Raw genomic sequence first — 25,729 nt, forward strand, 5'->3', positions numbered from 1 at the left:
CATTTCAACTCGATTCAGAACATTTTCTTTTTACCATTTTCTTAAAAATTCCCTTTTTTCCCCAGAATTCACAAATGTTCATGAAATTCCCATTGAAATTAATTGGCCATTTTCCAAACTTCCACCATTTCCACGTTTTTCAACCGATTCAAACCATTCCACCTTCAACACGTTCCACTCATCCTGGAAATTCAAACTATAATTTTTCCAAGTTCCAAAAAATTCCGGGAATTGCCAGAATTCCCTTTTTTTTTTTTTCAAACCCTTTTTTGACCATTTTTTCTGGCGACTACTCCTCCCACATTTTTTACCCACTTCAACCGTTGCACCGTCCAAACATTCCTTTTAATCAGGACAAAAAACAAAGTCGTTTTTTTAACTGGAAAAATTCCCAGTTTTCCCGAAATTCCTGGAAATCCGAAATACCATTTCTCAATTAAAAATGTTACTACTTAAACATTTCTTGACCGATTTGAAAAAAATCCAACACCAACCATTTTAACTCGATTCAGAACATTTTATTTTTACCATTTTCTTAAAAATTCCCTTTTTTCCCCAGAAATCACAAATGTTCATGAAATTCCCATTGAAATGAATTGGCCATTTTTCAAACTTCCACCATTTTCACATTTTTCAACCGATTCAAACCATTCCACCTTCAACACGTTCCACTCATCCTGGAAATTCAAACTATGATTTTTCCAAGTTCCAAAAAATTCCAGGAATTGCCAGAATTCCCTTTTTTTTTTCAAACCCTTTTTTGACCATTTTTTCTGGCGACTACTCCTCCCACATTTTTTACCCACTTCAACCGTTGCACCGTCCAAACATTCCCTTTAATCAGGACAAAAAACAAAGTAGTTTTTTTAACTGGAAAAATTCCCAGTTTTCCCGAAATTCCTGGAAATCCGAAATACCATTTCTCAATTAAAAATGTTACTACTTAAACATTTCTTGACCGATTTGGAAACATCCAACACCAACCATTTCAACTCGATTCAGAACATTTTCTTTTTACCATTTTCTAAAAAATTCCCTTTTTTCCCCAGAATTCACAAATGTTCATGAAATTCCCATTGAAATGAATTGGCCATTTTTCAAACTTCCACCATTTTCACATTTTTCAACCGATTCAAACCATTCCACCTTCAACACGTTCCACTCATCCTGGAAATTCAAACTATGATTTTTCTAAGTTCCAAAAAATTCCAGGAATTGCCAGAATTCCCTTTTTTTTCAAACCCTTTTTTGACCATTTTTTCTGGCGACTACTCCTCCCACATTTTTCAACCCACTTCAATCGTTCCACCGTCCAAACATTCTTCTTAATCAGGACAAAAAACAAAGTAGTTTTTTTAACTGGAAAAATTCCCAGTTTTCCCGAAATTCCTGGAAATCCGAAATACCATTTCTCAATTAAAAATGTTACTACTTGAACATTTCTTGACCGATTTGAAAAATTCCAACACCAACCATTTCAAATCGATTCAGAACATTTTCTTTTTACCATTTTCTTAAAAATTCCCTTTTTTCCCCTGGAATTCACAAATGTTCATGAAATTCCCATTGAAATGAATTGGCCATTTTTCAAACTTCCACCATTTTCACATTTTTCAACAGATTCAAACCATTCCACTCATCTTGGAAATTCAAACTAACATTTTTCCAAGTTCCAAAAAATTCCAGGAATTCACAGAATTTCAAATCCTATTTTCACCCTTTTTTTTTTTTTCAACCGTTCCACCGTCAAATCATTCCTCTTAATCAGGACAAAAAAGCAAAGTTGTTTTTTGAACTGGAAAAATTCCCGTTTTGTTTTAGAAATTCCAAGAATTCTGTAATACCATTTCTCAATTAGAAATGTTACGTCAACATTTCTCGACCATTTTGAAAAATTCCAACACCAACCATTTCAACTCATTCAGAACATTCAAAGTTTTTTTTTACCATTTTCTTACAAATTCCCTTGACAAATTCCCAGATTTCCCAGAATTTCAAGTTTTCCGGGGCATTTTTCCCATTTAAAATGAATTGGCCATTTTTCAAACTTCCACATTTTTCAACCTATTCAAACCATTCCACCTTCACCACATTCCACCATCCAAATTCCAGGATTTTCCAGAAAGCTCTATTGCCACCCTTTTTTCTGGCGACTACTCCTTCCACATTTTTCAAACCACTTCAACGGTTCCACCGTCAGTTGTCCCACAAAAAAATTCCAGGAATTCACAGAATTTCAAATACTATTTTCACCCTTTTTTTTCAACCCATTTCAACCGTTCCACCGTCAAATCATTCCTCTTAATCAGGACAAAAAACAAATTTGTTTTTTGAACTGGAAAAATTCCCGGTTTTCCCAAAATTCCAGGCATTCTGTAATACCATTTCTCAATTCAACATATTACTACTTAAAACATTTCTCGACCAATTAAAAAAAATTCCAACACCAACCATTTCAACTCATTCAGACCATTCAAGTTTTTTTTACCATTTTCCAAAAAATTCCCGCTTTTACCGAATTTCCAAAATTTTGGGGGAAATTCCCATTGAAATGAATGGGATATTCTTCAAACATCCACAATTCCCACATTCTTCAAACCATTCCACCTTTGACACATTCCACCATTCTGGAATATCAAAGTACCTTTTTCCCCAAGTTAAAAAAAATTCCCGATTTTCCCGAAATTCCCTAATACCATTTACTACGTCAACATTTCTTGCCCGATTACAAATCCAACACCAACCAATTCAGCTCATTCAGGACATTAATGCTCCTAATCATTTTTTTTAAAATCCCGCTTTTCCCCCAAATTTCCAGGAAGTTCCCATTGAAATGAATGGGACATTCTTCAAATTTCCACAATTCCCACATTCTTTAAACCATTCCACATTTGACACATTCCACCATTCTGGAATATCAAAGTACCTTTTTCCCCAAGTTACGGTAAAAAAAATTCCAGATTTTCCCGAAATTCCCTAATACCATTTACTACGTCAACATTTCTTGCCCAATTACAAATCCAACACCAACCAATTCAGCTCATTCAGGACATTAATGCTCCTAATCATTTTTTTAAAATCCCGCTTTTCCCCCAAATTTCCAGGAAGTTCCCATTGAAATGAATGGGACATTCTTCAAACTTCCACAATTCCCACATTCTTCAAACCATACCACCTTTGACACATTCCACCATTCTGGAATATCAAAGTACCTTTTTTCCAAGTTAAAAAAAATTCCAGATTTTCCCGAAATTCCCTTATACCATTTACTACGTCAACATTTCTTGCCCGATTTTAAACAAATCCAACACCAACCAATTCAGTTCATTCTGGACATTAATGCTCTTAATATTTTTTTAAAAATCCCGGTTTTCCCCAAATTTCCAGGAAGTTCCCATTGAGATGAATGGGACATTTTTCCAAGTTGCACAATTCCCACATTTTTCAACCTATTCAAACCATTCCAACATTAACACTTTCCCAAGTTCCAAACCAAAATCCGGTTTTCCTGGAAATTCAAACTCTTCAACCTATTCAAACCATTCCAATATTGAAACTATTCTTACATTCATACTACAATCTGTCAGCATTTCACTTCAACTTCAGCATTGGAGCATTCACACACAATTGCCTCATCTCGTTAACCTTAAAGTTCCTCCCGAGTGTTTTAATCAAAGGACATTGACACCCACAGGCTCCTCCCCCGAGCTACAACCCTGGAGTGGACTCCTCTCAACAAGTGGTAAGTGTCCCCGGGATGCTTCTCGCTTGATCCGGTCTCATCACTGGCATGTCTCCGCCAGGTGGTCTCGCTGTACGACTACAAAGCCAACCGCTCGGACGAGCTGTCGCTGCGTCGCGGCGACGTCATCCACGTGTTGTACAAGGACAACGACAACTGGTGGTTCGGGAGCCTGGCAGACGGGCAGCAGGGATATTTCCTCGCCGCTTACGTGGAGGATCAGAGTAAGGAGGATTGTTCTTGGGTTTTATTCGTGACACGCGCTGAGATTTGTTGTTGTTATTGTTATTCGTAGGAGACTCTGCTGAGGCGCTGGGCGGGCACGACGTCACGTCTGATGGGACTGTGGAGAGGTCCACACCAACCAGGGTGAGAAGATGCTGTAAATAGTGCTGATGTGGTAGCTAATGTGGGAAACAGCGGGAGGCAGCGTGCAGGTAAAAAGGTGTCTAATGCTTAAACCAAAAATAAACAAAAGGTGAGTGCCCTTAAGGAAAGGCATTGAAGCTTAGGGAAGGCTATGCAGAACGAAACTAAAACTGAACTGGCTACAAAGTAAACAAAAACAGAATGCTGGACGACAGCAAAGACTTACTGCGGAGCAAAGACAATGTACATCCGAACATGACATGACAATCAACAATGTCCACACTAAGAGGGATAAAGACAACTTAAATATTCTTGATTGCTCAAACAAAGTAGATGCGGGAAATATCGCTCAAAGGAAGACATGAAACTGCTACAGGAAAATACCAGAAAAAGACACCAAAATAGTATTAATTAATATTCGTCATAATTCAGAGGTGGGTAGAGTAGCCAGAAATTGTACTCAAGTAAGAGTACTGTTACTTTAGAGATTTATTACTCAAGTAAAAGTAAGGAGTAGTCACCCAAGTATTTACTTGAGTAAAAGTAAAAAGTACTACTCAAGTACTGAGTAAATGAGTAACCTGTTCGTTTAATGACGACGGCAACAAATAATGCACAAAAATTGGCTACTCTACCCACCTCTGATTCAGAGCCAGGAATATCTCTTAAGCAACTAAAACAATAATATATATTAAATAATAATACATTAACATAAAACAAATTAAGGCAAATTCAATCAATCAACCAATGTTTATTTATATAGCCCTAAATCACAAGTGTCTCAAAGGGCTGCACAAGCCACAACGACATCCTCGGTACAAAGCCCACATAAGGGCAAGGAAAAACTCACCCCAGTGGGACGTCGATGTGAATGACTATGAGAAACCTTGGAGAGGACCGCATATGTGGGTAACCCCCCCCCCCCCCCCCTCTAGGGGGGGGGGGGGGGGTTGAGCCACAATAACTTAACAGCACCATAGGCTCAGTAAGCAGAGATTACAAAGGAAAATAACAAGTTAGCCTTTATGCAAACCATAAACTCTGATAGGTGTGGGCTGCATCTGGGAACACACTGTGCACTTCTGATTGGTGTTTGTACGCATGCGTGCGTGTGTGTGTGACTGTGTGTGTGTGTGTGTGTGTGTGTGTGTGTGTGTGTGTGTGTGTGTGTCTATGAGGCTACAGTGTGTTGATAAATGTCCCCACACGATGTACATTTGACAGTGATTCATAGCAGGGAAGCTAACATCAGCCTACGGTAACAGCCAAAATATCTACTAACGTTACTTACCGCCATGTGCTTCCTCAAATTTGACGTTGAGTTCATGTAAGCTTAAGCTTGTTGTTGTTTGCCGCTGAAACTTTATGTGCAGTTAATCATGTGACCGCCTGGCTCTGTTTGATTGGTGAAACGGAGTCAAACGTCACCAGTGACTGTATTTGATTGGTGAAACGCAGGCATGTGATAAATCCTACTTTGAAGGTCTGTCTGACAAAGCAAAACAAACAAAGCGTGCATTAACAGATCAATAAAAATCAGTAGCGAGTAGCGAGCTGAATGTAGATAAATGGAGCGGAGTAAAAGTAGTGTTTCTTCTCTATAAATATACTCAAGTAAAAGTAAAAGTATGTTGCATTAAAACTACTCTTAGAAGTACAATTTATCCCAAAAGTTACTCAAGTAGATGTAACGGAGTAAATCATACTTGCCAACCTTGAGACCTCCGATTTCGGGAGGTGGGGGGCGTGGTCGGGGGCGTGGCTAAGATATATATATATACATATATATTTTATTATATATATAAATAAAAGAAATACTTGAATTTCAGTGTTCATTTATTTACACATATACACACACATAACACTCCTCTACTCATTGTTGAGTTAAGGGTTGAATTGTCCATCCTTGTTCTATTCTCTGTCACTATTTCAGAACACACACATTATACAAATATACATTATAAAATCAATAAGAAAACGGGAGCTCTAATTTGGGAGTCTGAATTAGGATCAGAAGTTCCTATATAAACATTGCGCACTCACGTCGCCATTTTGTATTGATTACCGCAGCTGTGCACTGGATTCATTCACAAATACAAACTACAACTCACAAACACTTTAGAGTTAGGCTCCACCATCAGAATGTGTACTTAAACTTATAAAGATCACATGGATATTATTCAGTGAGTTGATTCACCAAAACTAGCCTGTTATACAGGAGGAGAGGCGCTGAATTTCGGGAGTCTCCCGGAAAATCCGGGAGGGTTGGCAAGTATGGAGTAACTGTAGCGCGTTACTACCCACGTCTGTTCACAATAAAAGACATAGGAGTAAGTGTTCAAACTTAAAAAGATGTATTTTCCCCCTCTATGTGTGCTTCCAAGATGTCTGCTGCAATCACTGCTGCTGGGGAACTTCGCTTTCTCTCCGAGCCAAATCTGTCCGACACCGAGCCAGAGGTGACGAAAGCCAAGTGAGTAACTTGTTACTATTTTTTTTGAACGCCCCAATGCTCAACGGAAATGCTGAATGAATGTAGAATGAACGTAAGAATATGTTAAAACCTCTAAATCAGGGGTGGGCAATTCATTTTTACCGGGGGCCGCACGAGCAACCCGAGCACTGCTGGAGGGCCACACCGACAAAATTTCAATTAAATTTTGCTCAAATTATTTTTGATATACCGTAAGATAAATAATAATAATAACAAGCAGCATTGGTCGGGCCCACGTATTTGGCAGGTGCTAGTCCTAAGTGTCCCAATACTTTTGTCCAGTGATAGTCATAAGTGTCCCAATACTTTTGTCTACTTTTAGTCTGAAGTGTCCCAAGACTTTTGTGTAGTGTACCTACCTTGTCTGCATTGTGTGGGCACGCTGGTGCAACCTGCTTTTAAGCAGCCATCTTAAAAAAACAGCAGCGCAGCAGCATCAGCGCAGCGGGTCTTTGAAGGGTCATAAAATCAAAACCGGAGCAGTTAGAAAAAAAAGCGCTTCTGTCATTGTAATCAGAAGGGTTCAATCTCTCTCCTGTGTTAGTTTGAAGCCGAAACGACAAACGCGCTCAGAGGAGATAGTTTTTGAAGGAAGGTGACCGTTTTTTACAAAACATTTGTTTTGAAGGGGGAATAGCAAACTTCCTGTTGATTTTTTGCTGGGGGTTGTCAATTTATGAAATGTAGGTCTAAGTGAGACCTACATAGAGGTTTTTGTTTCATGTCTCTCCGACCTTCCCAGTGGGAGTTACAGGCAGTTTTGTCATTTTTTTCTTCCGAGGAGCAGTTTTTTTTGCGTTTTATTAAAAAATTGCAGTAGAGCGCAACTTTGAGATTTGGGGTTAGGTTTTTTTTTTAGATCGCAATGTTTGCCAGTCCTGATGTGTGCGTTCAGTTTGGTGAGTTTTGAAGCATGTTAAGGGGGTCAAAATACAGCTCAAAGAGGCAAAAGTGACTGTTTTTAGTACTTTTTTGTCTTGAAGGGGGAATTGCCAACTTCCTGTTGATTTCTGCCCAAGAATGTACAATTATGAAATCCAGGTCTAAGTCAGACCTACATAGAGAATTTTGTTTCATGTCTTTCCGACCTTCCTAGTGGGAGTTAAAGGCAGTCTAGTTTTTTTTTTCCCCAGGAAGCGCTCGAGCGCAATTTTGAGTTTTGGGGTTCGGTTTTTTTATTAAAAGACAATTTTCGCAGGTCCTGATGTGTGGGTCAAATATGGTGAGTTTTGAAGCATGTTAAGTGGGTCAAATTAGAGCTCAAAGAGGCGGCCGGTATAATAATAATAATAAAACCTTACAAATTCAATAGGTCCTTATGTCCCATTGCATAAGGACTCCCTTTGGGAGTCCTTATACAATGGGCCATGCGGGCCCTAATAATTTCATTTAACCTAACTTAACTTTATACAAAAGCAGATTGCTTTTGATGGTTTTTGTCTTGAAGGGGGAATTGCCAACTTCCTGTTGATTTCTGCCCAAGAATGTACAATTATGAAATCCAGGTCTAAGTCAGACCTACATAGAGAATTTTGTTTCATGTCTTTCCGACCTTCCTAGTGGGAGTTAAAGGCAGTCTAGTTTTTTTTTTTTTCCTAGGAAGCGCTAGAGCGCAATTTTGAGTTTTGGGGTTCGGTTTTTTTATTAAAAGACAATTTTCGCAGGTCCTGATGTGTGGGTCAAATATGGTGAGTTTTGAAGCATGTTAAGTGGGTCAAATTAGAGCTCAAAGAGGCGGCCGGTATAATAATAATAATAAAACCTTACAAATTCAATAGGTCCTTATGTCCCATTGCATAAGGACTCCCTTTGGGAGTCCTTATACAATGGGCCATGCGGGCCCTAATAATTTCATTTAACCTAACTTAACTTTCTACAAAAGCAGATTGCTTTTGATGGTTTTTGTCTTGAAGGGGGAATTGCCAACTTCCTGTTGATTTCTGCCCAAGAATGTACAATTATGAAATCCAGGTCTAAGTCAGACCTACATAGAGAATTTTGTTTCATGTCTTTCCGACCTTCCTAGTGGGAGTTAAAGGCAGTCTAGTTTTGTTGTTTTTTTCCTAGGAAGCGCTAGAGCGCAATTTTGAGTTTTGGGGTTCGGTTTTTTTATTAAAAGACAATTTTCGCAGGTCCTGATGTGTGGGTCAAATATGGTGAGTTTTGAAGCATGTTAAGTGGGTCAAATTAGAGCTCAAAGAGGCGGCCGGTATAATAATAATAATAAAACCTTATAAATTCAATAGGTCCTTATGTCCTTATGCAATGGGACATGCGGGCCCTAATAAAACCTTAGAAATTCAATAGGTCCTTATGTCCCATTGCATAAGGACTCCCTTTGGGAGTCCTTATACAATGGGCCATGCGGGCCCTAATAATTTCATTTAACCTAACTTAACTTTATACAAAAGCAGATTGCTTTTGATGCTTTTATTTTGAACACTGTCTTACACAACACTTCCTGATGTATAATACAATGCAAAAATGTCCATTTCTGTCACTTTATCCTGCATCCTCTTTAAAAGTCCAACATTTTTGGACAACCATCTGTTGTCACACCTGCCAGCTTTTGTCCCATTTCAGTCCTAACATGTCCAAACACGCATGTGAACAAGTCATTATCTGTGATTGTCCCTTTAATTGACCGCATGGCTGCCAGCTCCTCCGTGATTTGAAAGTCTGCAGTTATCCCACGTAAGAAGATGAGCAGCTGGGCGGTGTCACGTACATCGCAGCTCTCATCCAAAGCCGGCGATAAAAGAGTCACAGTCGGCCGTTCTGTTCTTCAGCTGAAGCTCCCAAGTTTCCAGCGATGGTCTCAACCCGCCTCGTTACAGTGCGTCAGGAGAGTGACACGTTGTCAAATGCGCCCCTCTTCTCCGGGCATATCAGCGCAACAGAGTCCAATAAGCACTCTTTAATAAACGCCTTACTTTTTCTGGCGATTTTGTGAGAAATGACGAAACTTGTCCTGACGGCTGCATCTCTGGGGGGGTGAAATTTGGCAAAAAGTCCTTGTTGTGTGTTTAGATATTCCTCGTGCTCCAGTGATAATGATACTTGTAAGAAACGTTCTTTATTTGTCACCATGGAGGCGAGGATTAGTGATTTAGAAGTAGCTAAAACACTGCCGACTGCGGAGATCCGCCCATTGCGTAAGACATACGCAATGGGCGGATCTACACCTGACATCCACTGTAATGATACCAAGTACTGGAGTCGATACTACTATGATTACATCGATATTTTTTTAGCATCACTAAATCTTTTTTCGTTTTTTTTAAATGTATATTATGTTTATAAAGTCAGTAAATACATCCCTGGACACATGAGGACTTTGAATATGACCAATGTATGATCCTGTAACTACTTGGTATCACATCCATACCTAAATGTGTGGTATCATCCAAAACTAATGTCACGTATCAAAGAAGAGAAGAATAAGTGATTATTACATTTGAACAGAAGTGTAGATAGAACATGTTGAAACAGAAAATAAGCAGATATTAACAGTAAATTACGGAGCCCCTAAAGCAGGGGTCCCCAAACTTTTTGACTCAGGGGCCGCATTGGGTTAAAAAAATTTGGCCGGGGGCCAGGCTATATATAGGGATTTTTTTTTAATTTTTATATATATATATATAATTGTATTTTTTTTATTTATTTTTTTAGACATGTATCTCGTGCGCACGAGAAACTTTTTAAAGTTATAAAAAAAAAAAATATTTATATATTTTATAATTATTTTTTTTAAGACATGTATCTTGTGCGCACGAGATACATGTCTTAAAAATAAAAAAATTATAAGTTTTTTTAGTTTTTTTTAGACATGTATCTCGTGCGCACGAGATACATGTATTAAAAATAAAAAAAAATTATAATTTTTTTTAGACATGTATCTCGTGCGCACGAGATACATGTCCCATTCAAATTCCCCCATGTCTCTTTAGGGGCTCCGTAGTAAATGAACGAGTAGATTAATGATTCATTTTTACAGCTTGTCCCTCATAATGTGTACAAAATAATAGGTGTATAAATGACACAATATGTTACTGCATACGTCAGCAGACTAATTAGGAGTCTTTGTTTGTTTACTTACTACTAAAAGACAAGTTGTCTAGTATGTTCACTATTTTATTTAAGGACTAAATTACAATAATAAACATATGTTTAATGTACCCTAACATTATTTAATATTGATATTATTTAACATTATTTAAGGACTAAATTACAATAATCAACATATGTTTCATGTACCCTAATATTTAATATTTAATATTAATATTAATATTTTTAACATTATTTAAGGACTAAATTACAATATTCAACATATGTTTCATGTATCCTAATATTATTTAATATTACTATTAATATTATTTAACATTATTTAAGGACTAAATTACAATAATAAACATATGTTTCATGTATCCTAAGATTATTTAATATTAATATTAATATTATTTAACATTATTTAAGGACTAAATTACAATAATAAACATATGTTTCATGTACCCTAATATTATTTAATATTAATATTATTTAACATTATTTAAGGACTAAATTACAATAATAAACAAATGTTTCATGTACCCTAAGATTGTTTAATAGTATTTAATATTAATATTAATATTATTTAACATTATTTAAGGACTAAATTGCAATAATCAACATATGTTTCATGTACCCTAATATTATTTGATAGTATTTATTAATATTATTCAACATTATTTAAGGACTAAATTACAATAATAAACATATGTTTCATGTACCCTAAGATTATTTAATATTAATATTAATATTATTTAACATTATTTAAGGACTAAATTACAATAATCAACATATGTTTCATGTACCCTAATATTATTTAATATTAATAATAATATTATTTAACATTATTTAAGGACTAAATTGCAATAATCAACATATGTTTCATGTACCCTAATATTTAATATTAATATTAATATTATTTAACATTATTTAAGGACTCAATTACAATAACAAACATATGTTTAATGTACCCTAAGATTATTTAATATTATTATTTAACATTAAGGACTAAATTACAATAATCAACATGTTTCATGTACCCTAATATTATTTAATAGTATTTAATATTAATATTAATATTATTTAACATTATTTAAGGACTAAATTACAATAATAAACAAATGTTTCATGTACCCTAAGATTATTTGATAGTAATTAATATTAATATTATTTAACATTATTTAAGGACTAATTTGCAATAATCAACATATGTTTCATGTACCCTAATATTATTTGATAGTATTTAATATTAATGTTAATATTATTTAACATTATTTAAGGACTAATTTGCAATAATAAACATATGTTTCATGTACCCTAAGATTATTTAATATTGATATTATTTAACATTTTTTAAGGACTAAATTACAATAATCAACATATGTTTCATGTACCCTAATATTATTTAATATTAATATTAATATTAATATTATTTAAGGATTAAATTACAATAATCAACATATGTTTCATGTACCCTAATATTATTTAATATTAATATTATTTAACATTATTTAAGGACTAAATTGCAATAATCAACATGTTTCATGTACCCTAAGATTATTTAATATTGATTAACATTATTTAAGGACTAAATTATAATAATCAACATATGTTTCATGTACCCTAATATTATTTAATATTAATATTAATATTATTTAACATTATTTAAGGACTAAATTACAATAATCAACATGTGTTTCATGTACCCTAATATTATTTAATATTAATATCAATATTATTTAACATTATTTAAGGACTAAATTGCAATAATCAACATATGTTTCATGTACCCTAATATTATTTAATAGTATTTAATATTAATATTATTTAACATTATTTAAGGACTAAATTACAATAACAAACATATGTTTCATGTACCCTAATATTATTTAATAGTATTTAATATTATTTAACATTATTTATTATATATTTATATTATAATAAACATATGTTTCATGTACCCTAAGATTTGTTGTTCAAATAAAGACAATAATGCCATTTGTTGTGGTCCCCTTTATGTGGAAAAGTATCGAAATACATTTAGGTACCGGTACCAAAATATAGGTTTTGGGACAACCCTAATTGAAACATAAATAGTGTTGATGTTTACGAATCTTCCTTTGACGCAGGCTCAAGAAGAAAAGGAAGGTTAAAAAGCTGCCATCGCCGCCGTTGTCGTCGTCCCAGGCCACTTTTTCCGAGCCAGACGAGGACAGCACGAGACCGCGGCCGGTCCGCCGTCCTCTCCCCAAGAGACCGAGCAGACAAGCTGACGGTACTTTGCCGCCTGATGCCTGATTGGAGACTTTTTTTGGTCAGGTTTGTGCGTAAAGACGACAATCCTTCCAGATGTTTATTTTTTTTTCTTCATAAAAATGTCTGGACGGAGATTATTTATTCATAAAGATAGAATTTTTTTCTTATTTTTGTTTAGCTTTTTTTTATATACATGAGTTTATGTTCCAAGGTTTATGTGGCAATAAACAGACTTTTAACTAAAGGACAACGCAGATGTCATGTACATATTTACAAGATTTATTCAAATCAGTGCTTTTTAATACAGTATTTACTTGTCCCCTTTTAACATGAGCATATGTAGTGTTGTTGACTTTATTACACAGGACCGTTCAGGAGAGGGCGTGATTCATTCTGTCCCCTCTCGCCCCGAAACCTTGAAAAGAAGTAGAAGTACAAGTCAGTAAAGAAATGCATTATTATGGTAAATGTTTTCATTTGGTGAACAATGGATCCGAGGTCCAATACGCAAAAAACAACATTCACAAATATACAGTAAATGCTCGGAATGACACCGCAGTGTTTGTAAAATACCGTAGTTTCCGGACTATAGAGAGCACCAACTATATACTAGGGGGAAAATGTTTTATTTATTTATTAGCCGTACCCCAGATATACTGTATTTGGCCACCTGCCTTGACTCACCCCCACTTCTAACCCGTAGGGTTCAATATGATGACATTTATTAAACAAGACAAGAAGCAAGGAATTAAACAGAGACAGAATTAAATTTGGCTCAATTGAGGAGAGACGTCTGGACTGTACTCTTTGTACAGGCTCACCACGCTCCTGACGAAAGACTGTACTTTTATTTGGACTTTCCCTGATTACATGGCAACAGCTGTTTCTAAGGGACAATGTACGTAAAAAAATATATATAATAGGGGTGTCAAATTTTTTTATTTTCAGATAATAAAAAAGAAAAAAAAATATTTATTTTAACAATTATATAAAAAAATGTAAAAAAAAAAAATGTATATTGATAAAAATAAAAAATACATTTTTTATTTTTTTTATGATTCTTAATCAATTCAAAAAATCAAAAATCGATTTAATTGTATTAAATTTTTTTTTCAATCTGTCTCGTCCAGCCACTCAGACAAATCATATATAGTTGATGTAGATGATCATATCTGCTGGAATTTTTTTTTTTTTTTTTTTTACAGTAAAAGCGTTGGTACTTTTTTTCTATTTCCTTTTTCAATGCTCAAAATTAAAAACCTTCACTGTAAAATGTACAGATTTTTTTTTCATAAAAATGTACGTAAAAAAATATATAATAGGGGTGTTGAAAAAAGATATATATATATATATATACATAAAAAAATTATAGGGGTGTCAAAAAAAAAAAATTCAGGTAATAAAAAAGAACAATATGTATATATATTTAAAACATATATGAAAAAATCTATATAATAGGGGTGTCAAAAAAAAAAAGTTCAGATAAAAAAAGATATGTATATATATATTAAAAAATTATATAAAAATATCTCAAAATACATTATATATATACCGTATTTTCCGCACTATAAGGCGCACCTAAAAACCACAAATTTTCTCAAAAGCTGACAGTGCGCCTTATAACCCGGTGCGCTTTATATATGGATTAATATTAAGATTCATTTTCATAAAGTTTCGGTCTCGCAACTTCGGTAAACAGCCGCCATCTTTTTTCCCGGTAGAACAGGAAGCGCTTCTTCTTCTACGCAAGCAACCACCCGCCCGCGTAGAAGAAGAAAAAGCGCACGGATATCACCGTACGTTTCATTTCCTTTGTGTGTTTACATCTGTAAAGACCACAAAATGGCTCCTACTAAGCGACCGGGATCCGGTTCATGAAAAGACGCAATCTCTCCATCCGCACACGGATTACTATTTCACAGCAACTGATATTCCTGTGAACCGCACTGTGGATACAACGGGAGCACGTACGGTGAATATTCGCACCACAGGGAATGAGAAGTCATCCTTCACTGTGGTTCTAGCTTGCCATGCTAATGGCCAGAAACTTCCACCCATGGTGATATTCAAAAGGAAGACCTTGCCAAAAGAGACCTTTCCAGCCGGCGTCATCATAAAAGCTAACTCGAAGGGATGGATGAAGAAAAGATGAGCGAGTGGTTAAGGGAAGTTTAAGTTTACGCGAAGAGGCCGGGTGGCTTTTTTCACGCAGCTTCGTCCATGTTGATATACGACTCCATGCGCGCCCACATCACGCTGGTTTTAATATATTATTAAAGTTTGACTGACCTATCTGACTGTTTTTTTGACATTCCTTTAGCGCAGTTAGATGTGGCTTATAACACGGGGCGGCTTATAGGTGGACAAAGTTTTGAAATATGCCGTTCATTGAAGGCGCGGCTTATAACCCAGGGCGCCTTATGGTGCGGAAAATACGGTAATAGGGGTGTCACAAAAAAAATTCAGATAATAAAAAAGAACAATATGTATATATATTTAAAAAATATATGAAAATATCTACAAATACATTATACATATTTTTTGGTGTTAAAATCAAAATAAGTGCCTAAATGATCGATTTCAAAGCAAGTTATCCATCAAATTGTACACTATAGACATTATTTTCACTGCAAAAAAACAAAACAACAGGTCACCGGAATTTGTTATTTACGGTAATAAAAAATGTAGATTTTACAGTAAAAGCGTTGGTACTTTTTTTCTATTTCCTTTTTCAATGCTCAAAATTAAAAACCTTCACTGTAAAATGTACAGATTTTTTTTATAACAATGTACGTAAAACATATATATAATAGGAGTGTCAAAAAAAAAAAAAAATTTAGATAAAGAAAAAAGATACATAGATACATATATATTAAAAAAATTATATAAAAATATCTAAAAATATGTTATACATATTTTTTGGTGTTAAAATCAAAATAAGTGCCTAAATGATCGATTTCAAAGCAAGTTATCAATCAAATTGTACACTGTAGAAATTATTTTTACTGAAAAAAAACAAACGGGTCGGTCACCTGATTTTTTTTTTTTTTTTACAGTAATAAAAAACTGTAGATTTTACAGTAAAAGCGTTGGTACTTTTTTTCTATTTTCTTTTTCAATGCTCAAAATTAAAAACCTTCACTGTAAAATGTACAGATTTTCTTCATAACAATGTACGTAAAAATATATATAATAAGGGTGTCAAAAAAAGATATATATATATATATATATACATAAAAAAATTATAGGGGTGTCAAAAAAAAAAATTCAGGTAATAAAAAAGAACAATATGTATATATATATTTGAAAAATATATGAAAAAATATATATAATAGGGGTGTCAAAAAAAATAAAATTTCAGATAAAAAAGAAAAAAAGATATGTAAATATATATTAAAAAATTATATAAAAAATATCTCAAAATACATTATTATATATATAATAGGGGTGTCACAAAAACAAATTCAGATAATAAAAAAGAACAATATGTATATATATTTAAAAAATATATGAAAATATCTAAAAATACATTATACATATTTTTTGGTGTTAAAATCAAAATAAGTGCCTAAATGATCAATTTCAAAGCAAGTTATCCATCAAATTGTACACTATAGACATTTTTTTTACTGCAAAAAAACAAAACAGGTCACCGGAATTTATTTACAGTAATAAAAAACTGCAGATTTTGCAGTAAAAGCGTTGGTATTTTTTTCTATTTCCTTTTTCAATGCTCACAATTAAAAACCTTCACTGTAAAAATTTTTTTATAACAATGTATGTAAAAAATATATATAATAGGGGTGTCAAAAAAAAAAAAATTCAGATAATAAAAAATATATATATATATATATATATTTGAAAATTATATAAAAATATCTAAAAATACATTATACATATTTTTTGGTGTTAAAATCAAAATAAGTGCCTAAATGATCGATTTCAAAGCAAGTTATCCATCAAATTGTACACTGTAGAAATTATTTTTACTGAAAAAAAAAAAACAAATGGGTCGGTCACCTGATTTTTTTTTAATAACAATGTATGTAAAAAATATATATAATAGGGGTGTCAAAAAAAAAATTCAGATAATAAAAAAGAAAAATATATATATATATATATTTGAAAATTATATAAAAATATCTAAAAATACATTATACACATTTTTTGGTGTTAAAATCAAAATAAGTGCCTAAATGATCGATTTCAAAGCAAGTTATCCATCAAATTGTACACTGTAGAAATTATTTTTACTGCAAAAAAAAAAACTACATTTTACAGTAAAAGCATTGGTACTTTTTTCTGTTTCCTTTTTCAATGCTCATAAAATGTACAGATTTTTGTTTATAACAATGTACGTAAAAAATAGATATAATAGGAGTGTCAAAAAAGAATAAATTTTCAGATAATAAAAAAGAAAAAAATATATATTTAAAAAAATTATATAAAAATATATGAAAAAAAATCTATAAATAATACATATATATTGATTTAAAAAAATATATGTATATTGATTTAAAAAAATATAAAAATGTTTTCATAATATCTATGACGAGGGAAGGTTGTTTGGATTGTGTCATATAAGTAAAAGCTGTTCTATTTTTTCTAGGTACTTTCAATGGCTCATCGATCTGATTTACTCACATCGACCACAAGATAGCAGCTAAAATATGTAGCATTCAGAAACCGCCTGGTATTTAAGATTAATTTGGAATCACATCGCTGTTTGATGCTTGGTTTAACTCATGACGTCTCGCGGGGGCCAAATTGAAGAGGCTGGTGGGCCGCAGCTTGGACACCACTGCAGCACATACAGTGAGCCAACTCATCTAGAAGATAGCACAAACAATAGAACACCTAAGTGTATTAAAATACCCAAAATTAGCCGCACCGTTTTATAAGCCGCGGGGTTCAAAGCGTTGGGGGGAAAAAAGATTTACTGTAAGAAAATGAGTTGTGTGCATAATGTTAGGTAGAAGTGCGAGTCAAACAGGTGTGTTGTTACCTGTGTTGCTGTGCTGATTGTGAGACGTAGTAAAGCCCCAGCAGGACAGCCTGGGGACACAATCGGACACAATTGTTCAACTTCTTCTTTAAACCTTCTACTGTACATCACAAGGTTGTGTTGTAGAACACAAAGGCAATTATTGTATTATCGCTATCATCTTATGTTTACAAGCTGCGGGGCAAAAATGGCCCACAGTCCACACTTTGCCGGTCTCTAACTAACCCTTTGTACTTTAGAGAGATAAACACCCTGGAATGTACAGTAATAATTCATTTACAGTAATTACTCATTTACAGTAATAATTCACATGCAATAACTGAGTCATAAAGTGTAGCTAGAGCCACGGCCGCAAATAAAGACTTACACCAAAGAAGGCCAGACCTCCTTGGATGGCGGCGGCCCACTCGAAGCTCAGACGCTGTGTGATGACTCCGCCCATGGTGGGCCCGTAGAACATCCTGGAAATAAGACCCAAGCACACAGACATAATATCATGTACAGTAGCTGTATTTTCTCCATTATAAGGGTCTAGTCAGCTCTATTTTCATACAACTAAAGTTCCTTGGGTGAATAATGTAAAGTCACCACACCGGTATGTTTTAGCACTTTCATGGTGAGTTCACTGACAGATATAAGTAAGAACTTTACACTACTTTATATTAGAAATGGCAACAGTGGAGGATGAATGTCACATAAGAAGATAGAGAAAAAGAAGAAGCTTATCGACTACGGACTTATGCAGGCAGATCCCAAATACAGATCAGCAGGTACCAGTTTTACATTTTTCCCATCATGCTTTGTAATGGATTTATATATTTTTTTATGGTTCATGGATGTTTTTTTTTTTAAATATCCACAAATTGTGTCATATTGTGTTGTGTGACCATGCCTGTTGGCATTTTGTGTTGGTTCAAATTTTTTTTTCATTTACACCATGACTAAGGAAGGTTGTTTGCTCTGGGTCATATAAATTAATCCACGACAACCTCAAAGTTTTGCAATCACTCAGAAATATCAAGCAGCACATGGATAAGTGTGGAGATAATGTTTAGCATTTTTCCCATCATCCTTTGTAATTGATTTAAATGGGTGTAATTTAGATTTTTTTTTTATGGTGCATGGACATTTTTTTAAATAATATCCACAAATTGTGTCATATTGTGTTGTGTTGTCTGTTGGCATTTTGTGTTGGTTCGATTATTTTTTTTTTCCTTCAATTTGCAGAAATCAGAAATATCACGCAGCTAAAGTGCGCCAAAAATGGGTAAGTTTGGAGGGATTGTTTTGCATTTTTCCCATCATGCTTTGTAATGGGTTAATTTAGATTTTTGTTTTGGTGCATGGCTCTTTTTTTTTTTTTTTAATATCTACAAATTGTTTTGTGTGATCATGTTTGTTGGCATTTTGCGTTGGTTAAATTTTTTTTTTTTCATTTGCACCATGACTAAGGAAGGTTGTTTGCACTGGGTCATATAAATACATCCATGACAACCTTCTTAAAGTTTTGCAATCAATCAGAAATATCAAGCAGCTAAAGTGCACCACACATGGATAAGTGTGGAGATAATGTTTAGCATTTTTCCCATCATCCTTTGTAATTGATTTAAATGGGTGTAATTTAGATTTTTTTTTTTATGGTGCATGGACATTTTTTTAAATAATATCCACAAATTGTGTCATATTGTGTTGTCTGTTGGCATTTTGTGTTGGTTCGATTTTATTTTTTTTTTTCAATTTGCAGAAATCAGAAATATCACGCAGCTAAAGTGCGCCAAAAATGGGTAAGTTTGGAGAGATTGTTTTGCATTTTTCCCATCATGCTTTGTAATGGGTTAATTTAGATTTTTGTTTTGGTGCATAGACCTTTTTTTTTTCTTTTTTTTTAATATCCACAAATTGTTTAGTGTGATCATGTCTGTTGGCATTTTGTGTTGGTTCTATTTTTTTTTTTTTTGCACCATGACTAAGGAAGGTTGTTTGCACTGGGTCATATAAATACATCCATGACAACCTCAAAGTTTTGCAATCACTCAGAAATATAAAGCAGTTAAAAGTGCACCACACATGGATAAGTGTGGAGATAATGTTTAGCATTTTTCCCATCATCCTTTGTAATTGATTTAAATGGGTGTAATTTAGATTATTTTTTTTTATGGTGCATGGACGTTTTTTTTAAATAATATCCACATATTGTGTCGTATTGTGATGTGTGACCATGTCTGTTGGCATTTTGTGTTAGCTCGATTTTTTATATATTTTTTCATTTGCACCATGACTAAGGAAGGTTGTTTGCATTAGGTCATATAAATACATCCGTGACGACCTCCTTAAAGTTTTGCAATCAATCAGAAATATCACGCAGTTAAAGTGTGCCACACATAGATAAGTGTGGAGATAATGTTTAGCATTTTTCCCATCATCCTTTGTAATGGATTTAAATGGGTGTAATTTAGATGTTTTTTTATGGCGCATGTATTTAAAAATATATATATATATTCACAAATTGTGTCTTATTGTGTTGTGTGACCATGTCTGTTGGCATTTTGTGTTGGTTCGAATTTATTTATTTATTTTTTCACCATGACTAAGGAAGGTTGTTTGCACTGGGTCATATAAATACATCCGTGACAACCTCCTTAAAGTTTTGCAATCAATCAGAAATATCACGCAGTTAAAGTGTGCCACACATAGATAAGTGTGGAGATAATGTTTAACATTTTTCCCATCATCCTTTGTAATGGATTTAAATGGGTGTAATTTAGATGTTTTTTTTATGGCGCATGTATTTAAAAAAAATATATATATATTCACAAATTGTGTCTTATTGTGTTGTGTGACCATGTCTGTTGGCATTTTGTGTTGGTTCGAATGTATTTATTTATTTATTTATTTTTTCACCATGACTAAGGAAGGTTGTTTGCACTGGGTCATATAAATACATCCGTGACAACCTCCTTAAAGTTTTGCAATCAATCAGAAATATCAAGCAGTTAAAGTTTATCACACATGGAGATAGTGTTTAGCATTTTTCCCATCATGCTTTGTAATGGATTTAAATGGGTGTAATTTAGATGTTTTTTTAATAATATCCACAAATTGTGTCATATTGTGTTGTGTGACCATGCCTGTTGGCTCGAATGTATTTATTTTTTCATTTGCTCCATGACTAAGGAAGGTTGTTTGCACTGGGACATATAAATACATCCGTGACAACCTTCTTAAAGTTTTGCAATCAATCAGAAATATCACGCAGTTAAAGTGTGCCAAAAATGGGTAAGTGTGGAGATAGTGTTTTGCGTTTTTCCCATCATGCTTTGTAATGGATTTAAATGGGTGTAATTTAGTGTGTTGTGTTGGTTCGATTTTTTTTCATTCTCACCATGACTAAGGAAGGTTGATTGCACTGGGTCATACAAATAACTCTGTGACAACCTCCTTAAAGTTTTGCAATCAATCAGAAATATCACGCAGCTAAAGTGCGCCAAAAATGGGTAAGTGTGGAGAGATTGTTTTGCATTTTTCCCATCATGCTTTGTAATGGGTGTAATTTAGATTTTTGTTTTGGTGCATTGACCTTTATAATTATTTTTTTTAAATAATATTCACAAATTGTTTTGTGTGACCGTGTCTGTTGGCATTTTGTATTGGTTCAATTTTTTTCCATTTGCACCATGACTAAGGGAGGTTGTTTGCACTGGGTCATATAAATAACTCCGTGACAACCTCCTTAAAGTTTTGCAATCAATCAGAAATATCAAGCAGCTAAAGTGCGCCAAAAATGGGTAAGTGTGGAGAGATTGTTTTGCATTTTTCCCATCATGCTTTGTAATGGGTTAATTTAGATTTTTGTTTTGGTGCATAGATCTTTTTTTTTTTTTTTTTTTTTTTTTAAATATCCACAAATTGTTTTGTGTGATCATGTCTGTTGGCATTTTGTGTTGGTTCTATTTTTTATTTTTTTTGCACCATGACTAAGTAAGGTTGTTTGCACTGGGTCATATAAATACATTCATGACAACTTCCTTAACGTTTTGCAATCAATCAGAAATATCAAGCAGTTAAAGTGCGCCAAACATGGGTAAGTGTGGAGATAGTGTTTAGCAATTTTTCCATCATCCTTTGTAATGGATTTAAATGGGTGTAATTTAGATTTTTATATGGTGCATGGATGTTTTTTTCTTTTAAATTATATTCACAAATTGTGTCATATTGTGTTGTGTGATCATGTCTGTTGGCATTTTGTGTTGGTTCGAATTTTTCGATTTTTTTTTTTCCACTTCCACCATGACTAAGGAAGGTTGTTTGCACTGGGTCATATAAATACATCCATGACAACCTCCTTAAAGTTTTGCAATCAATCAGAAATATAAAGCAGCTAAAGTGCACCACACATGGATACGTGTGGAGATAATGTTTAGCATTTTTCCCATCATCCTTTGTAATGGATTTAAATGCGTGTAATTTAGATCTTTATTTTATGGTGCATGGACATTTTTTTTTAATAATATCTACAAATTGTGTCATATTGTGTTATGTGACCATACCTGTTGGCATTTTGTATTGGTTCGATTTATTTTAATTTTTTTTCAATTTGTACCATGATTAAGAGAGGTTGTTTCCACCGGGTCATATAAATAAATCCGTGACAACCTCCTTAAAGTTCTGCAATCAATCATAAATATCAAACAGCTGCCAAACGTGGATAAGTGTGCAGATAGTGTTTACGTTTTTCCCATCATGCTTTGTAATGGGTGCAATTTTATTTTTATTTTTAATTTTTAAATAATATCCACAAATTGTGTCGTAATTTTGTGTTGGTTCGATTTATTTTTTTCCCATTTGCACCATGACTAAAGAAGGTTGTTTGCACTGGGTCATACAAATAACTTCCCATCATGCTTTGTAATGGATTTTTTTTATGGTGCATGGACGTTTTTTTTTAAAATAATATTCACAAATTGTGTTATATTGTGTTGTGTGATCATGTCTGTTGGCATTTTGTGTTGGTTCGAATTTATATTAAGTGTGGAGATAATGTTTAGCATTTTTCCCATCATGCTTTGTAATGGGTGTAATTTAGATTTTTGTTTTGGTGCTTGGACCTTTTTTTTTTTTTTTTTTTAAATAATATCCACAAATTGTTTTGTGTGACCGTGTCTGTTGGCATTTTGTGTTGGTTTGATTTTTATTTTTTTTGCCTCATGACTAAGGAGGGTTGTTTGCGCCAGAGTTCCTTTCATAGACCTGAATTACTCATGTCGTCCACCAGATGGCGACAAAGCGACATATACGTTGACTTTTAAAAACGAATTGAAATCTACCGTATTTTCCGCACTATTAGCCGCACCTAAAAACCACATATTTACTCAAAAGCTGACAGTGCGGCTTTTAACCCGGTGCGCTTTATATATGGATTAATATTAAGATTCATTTTCATAAAGTTTCGGTCTCGCAACTACGGTAAACAGCCGCCATCTTTTTTCCCCGTAGAAGAGGAAGTGCTTCTTCTTCTACGCAAGCAACCGCCAAGGTAAGCACCCGCCCCCATAGAACAGGAAGCGCTTCTTCTTCTACTGTAAGCAACCACCCGCCCGCGTAGAAGAAGAAAAAGCGCGCGGATATTACCGTACGTTTCATTTCCTTTGTGTGTTTACATCTGTAAAGACCACAAAATGGCTCCTACTAAGCGACAGGGATCCGGTTCATGAAAAGACGCAATCTCTCCATCCGCACACGGATTACTATTTCACAGCAACTGCCTAAAGACTTTCAAGAAAAGCTGGCTACTTTCCGTGCATATTGTAAAAACAAGATAGCTGAAAAAAAGATCCGGCCAGAGAACATTATCAACATGGACGAGGTTCCACTGACTTTTGATATTCCTGTGAACCGCACTGTGGATACAACGGGAGCACGTACGGTGAATATTCGCACCACAGGGAATGAGAAGTCATCCTTCACTGTGGTTCTAGCTTGCCATGCTAATGGCCAGAAACTTCCACCCATGGTGATATTCAAAAGGAAGACCTTGCCAAAAGAGACCTTTCCAGCCGGCGTCATCATAAAAGCCAACTCGAAGGGATGGATGAAGAAAAGATGAGCGAGTGGTTAAGGTAAGTTTTAAGTTTACGCGAAGAGGCCGGGTGGCTTTTTTCACGCAGCTCCGTCCATGTTGATATACGACTCCATGCGCGCCCACATCACGCTGGTTTTAATATATTATTAAAGTTTGACTGACCTATTTGACTGTTTTTTGACATTCCTTTAGCGCAGTTAGATGCGGCTTACAACACGGGGCGGCTTATAGGTGGACAAAGTTTTGAAATATGCCGTTCATTGAAGGCGCGGCTTATAACCCAGGGCGCCTTATGGTGCGGAAAATACGGTAATAGATATTTTTGACATTAGCCTGGCATTGATCGGGTGTATCTCACCCGTCTAATTACACTGCAGTGAACAATGCTGGACTCACCCTGCGGACCAAACTGCGCCGAACATTCCAGATACCATTCCCAGAGTGCTCAGTCCCTCCTCGAAGCCTTTTTCGCTGCGGGAGAAAAGGACAAACTTTTAAAGGAGGTGGTCCAGGGTGGCAGGGTGGTTGGCGCGGGCCACTCACTAGGCGCACGCGATGACCTCCGGGAAGATGGGGATGACGGTCATAGCCAGGGAAAGCCCGATTATCCCCAGCATGAGGACCAGCAGCCACAGATGCCTGCGAGGCGGGATTTAGCACGGCAGTTAGCGTGGTGGAGTCATGTGACGGCAAATAAAGTTGTCGGCGGTTGCCAACACTCCCGCTATATTCATTTGTGGCCCCAAGCAGTGTGGATTTGAGCTTGATCCTGCTTAGCAAACATAACTTCCTTTGTGGAGGTACTTAGGAGGCTTTTTTATCTCGCTCCACATCTTAACTTACTCAATTGTAAATTCCCTCCTCATGCCAGGTTAAGCCAGCATTTGGACGCAGAAAACAATAACAACACCAGCAGAAAAACCAGCACTATAACGAGCATTTAATAGAAAGTAGGGTTGTACGGTATACCGGTACTAGTATAGTAGCGCCATACGAATGGATCATATTCGGTACTATACCGCCTCTAAAAAGTACCGGTCCTACACCTGCCCGTCGTCGTCACGTTGTGACATTGCTGGTTTTACAAGCAGAGGAGCATGTTGGGCAGCGCACACACACAGAGTACTTACAAGCAGACACAGTGTGTAGACAGAAAAGGGAGAATGGACACATTTTGGTGTAAAAAGTAAAGATAAAGGTGAAGTTATAACACTGAAACACCCTCAGGAAGAGCTGATTTTAGACATAATAACAGATTTTATTTGTAAAAAGTACTTTATATTGAGTAAACAACCTCAAAGTGCTACAGTGTATTAAAATAAACATTTTTTTTTAAAGATAATAAAATAAAAACTAGAACAGCCAAATAGCTAAAACTAGTATGCATATATCTAAATAAATAAAAAAGCCTTTTTTAAAAGCATCCACAGTCTGTGGATATAAAAAATTAAAAAAAAAAAAAAAAACTACAAACTAGTATGCATATATCTAAAAAAAAAGCTTTTTTTTTTTTAAATAAAGGGTTTTTAAGCCTTTTTTAAAAGCAACCACAGTCTGTGGTGCCCTCAGGTGGTCAGGGAGCGCGTTCCACAGACTGGGAGCGGCGGAGCAGAAAGCCCGGTCCTAAGGAGTAGTCACGTGGTTTTCATGATGACGGAGGCAGATCATTACATATATCCATATTTGTGTGTTACTTCTTTACTTTCATAGTCATATTACAAACAGCTAGTGTTCTTC

At 34.7% G+C, this 25,729-nt stretch overlaps 2 protein-coding genes across 3 annotated transcripts in view; one reads left to right on the plus strand and one right to left on the minus strand.

Annotated features, from left to right (window-relative positions):
• Window positions 1-20,449, plus strand: part of ahi1 (Abelson helper integration site 1) — an 82,335-nt gene extending 61,886 nt beyond the window's left edge. The window contains exons 21-27 of one of the 2 annotated variants that reach the window (XM_061924524.2): window positions 3,695-3,742; window positions 3,804-3,966; window positions 4,038-4,111; window positions 6,496-6,584; window positions 12,782-12,927; window positions 19,141-19,180; window positions 19,658-20,449. In XM_061924524.2, coding sequence (XP_061780508.1) covers window positions 3,695-3,742; window positions 3,804-3,966; window positions 4,038-4,111; window positions 6,496-6,584; window positions 12,782-12,927; window positions 19,141-19,180; window positions 19,658-19,757 — 660 coding nt within the window. In that variant the 3' untranslated portion in view covers window positions 19,758-20,449. The remainder of the gene's footprint in view (window positions 1-3,694; window positions 3,743-3,803; window positions 3,967-4,037; window positions 4,112-6,495; window positions 6,585-12,781; window positions 12,928-19,140; window positions 19,181-19,657) is intronic. The other variant, XM_072911918.1, reaches the window with a different exon arrangement.
• The window catches only part of slc18b1 (solute carrier family 18 member B1), a 46,825-nt gene continuing 34,269 nt past the window's right edge, over window positions 13,174-25,729 (minus strand). Inside the window, exons 10-14 of the mRNA XM_061924528.1 lie at window positions 24,536-24,631; window positions 24,389-24,463; window positions 18,281-18,374; window positions 17,914-17,963; window positions 13,174-13,323 (exon numbers count right to left, since the gene is read on the minus strand). Coding sequence (XP_061780512.1) covers window positions 13,266-13,323; window positions 17,914-17,963; window positions 18,281-18,374; window positions 24,389-24,463; window positions 24,536-24,631 — 373 coding nt within the window. The 3' untranslated portion in view covers window positions 13,174-13,265. The remainder of the gene's footprint in view (window positions 13,324-17,913; window positions 17,964-18,280; window positions 18,375-24,388; window positions 24,464-24,535; window positions 24,632-25,729) is intronic.

This window comes from Nerophis lumbriciformis, linkage group LG29, assembly GCF_033978685.3.
Source record: "Nerophis lumbriciformis linkage group LG29, RoL_Nlum_v2.1, whole genome shotgun sequence".
Classification (NCBI taxonomy): Eukaryota; Metazoa; Chordata; class Actinopteri; order Syngnathiformes; family Syngnathidae; genus Nerophis; species Nerophis lumbriciformis.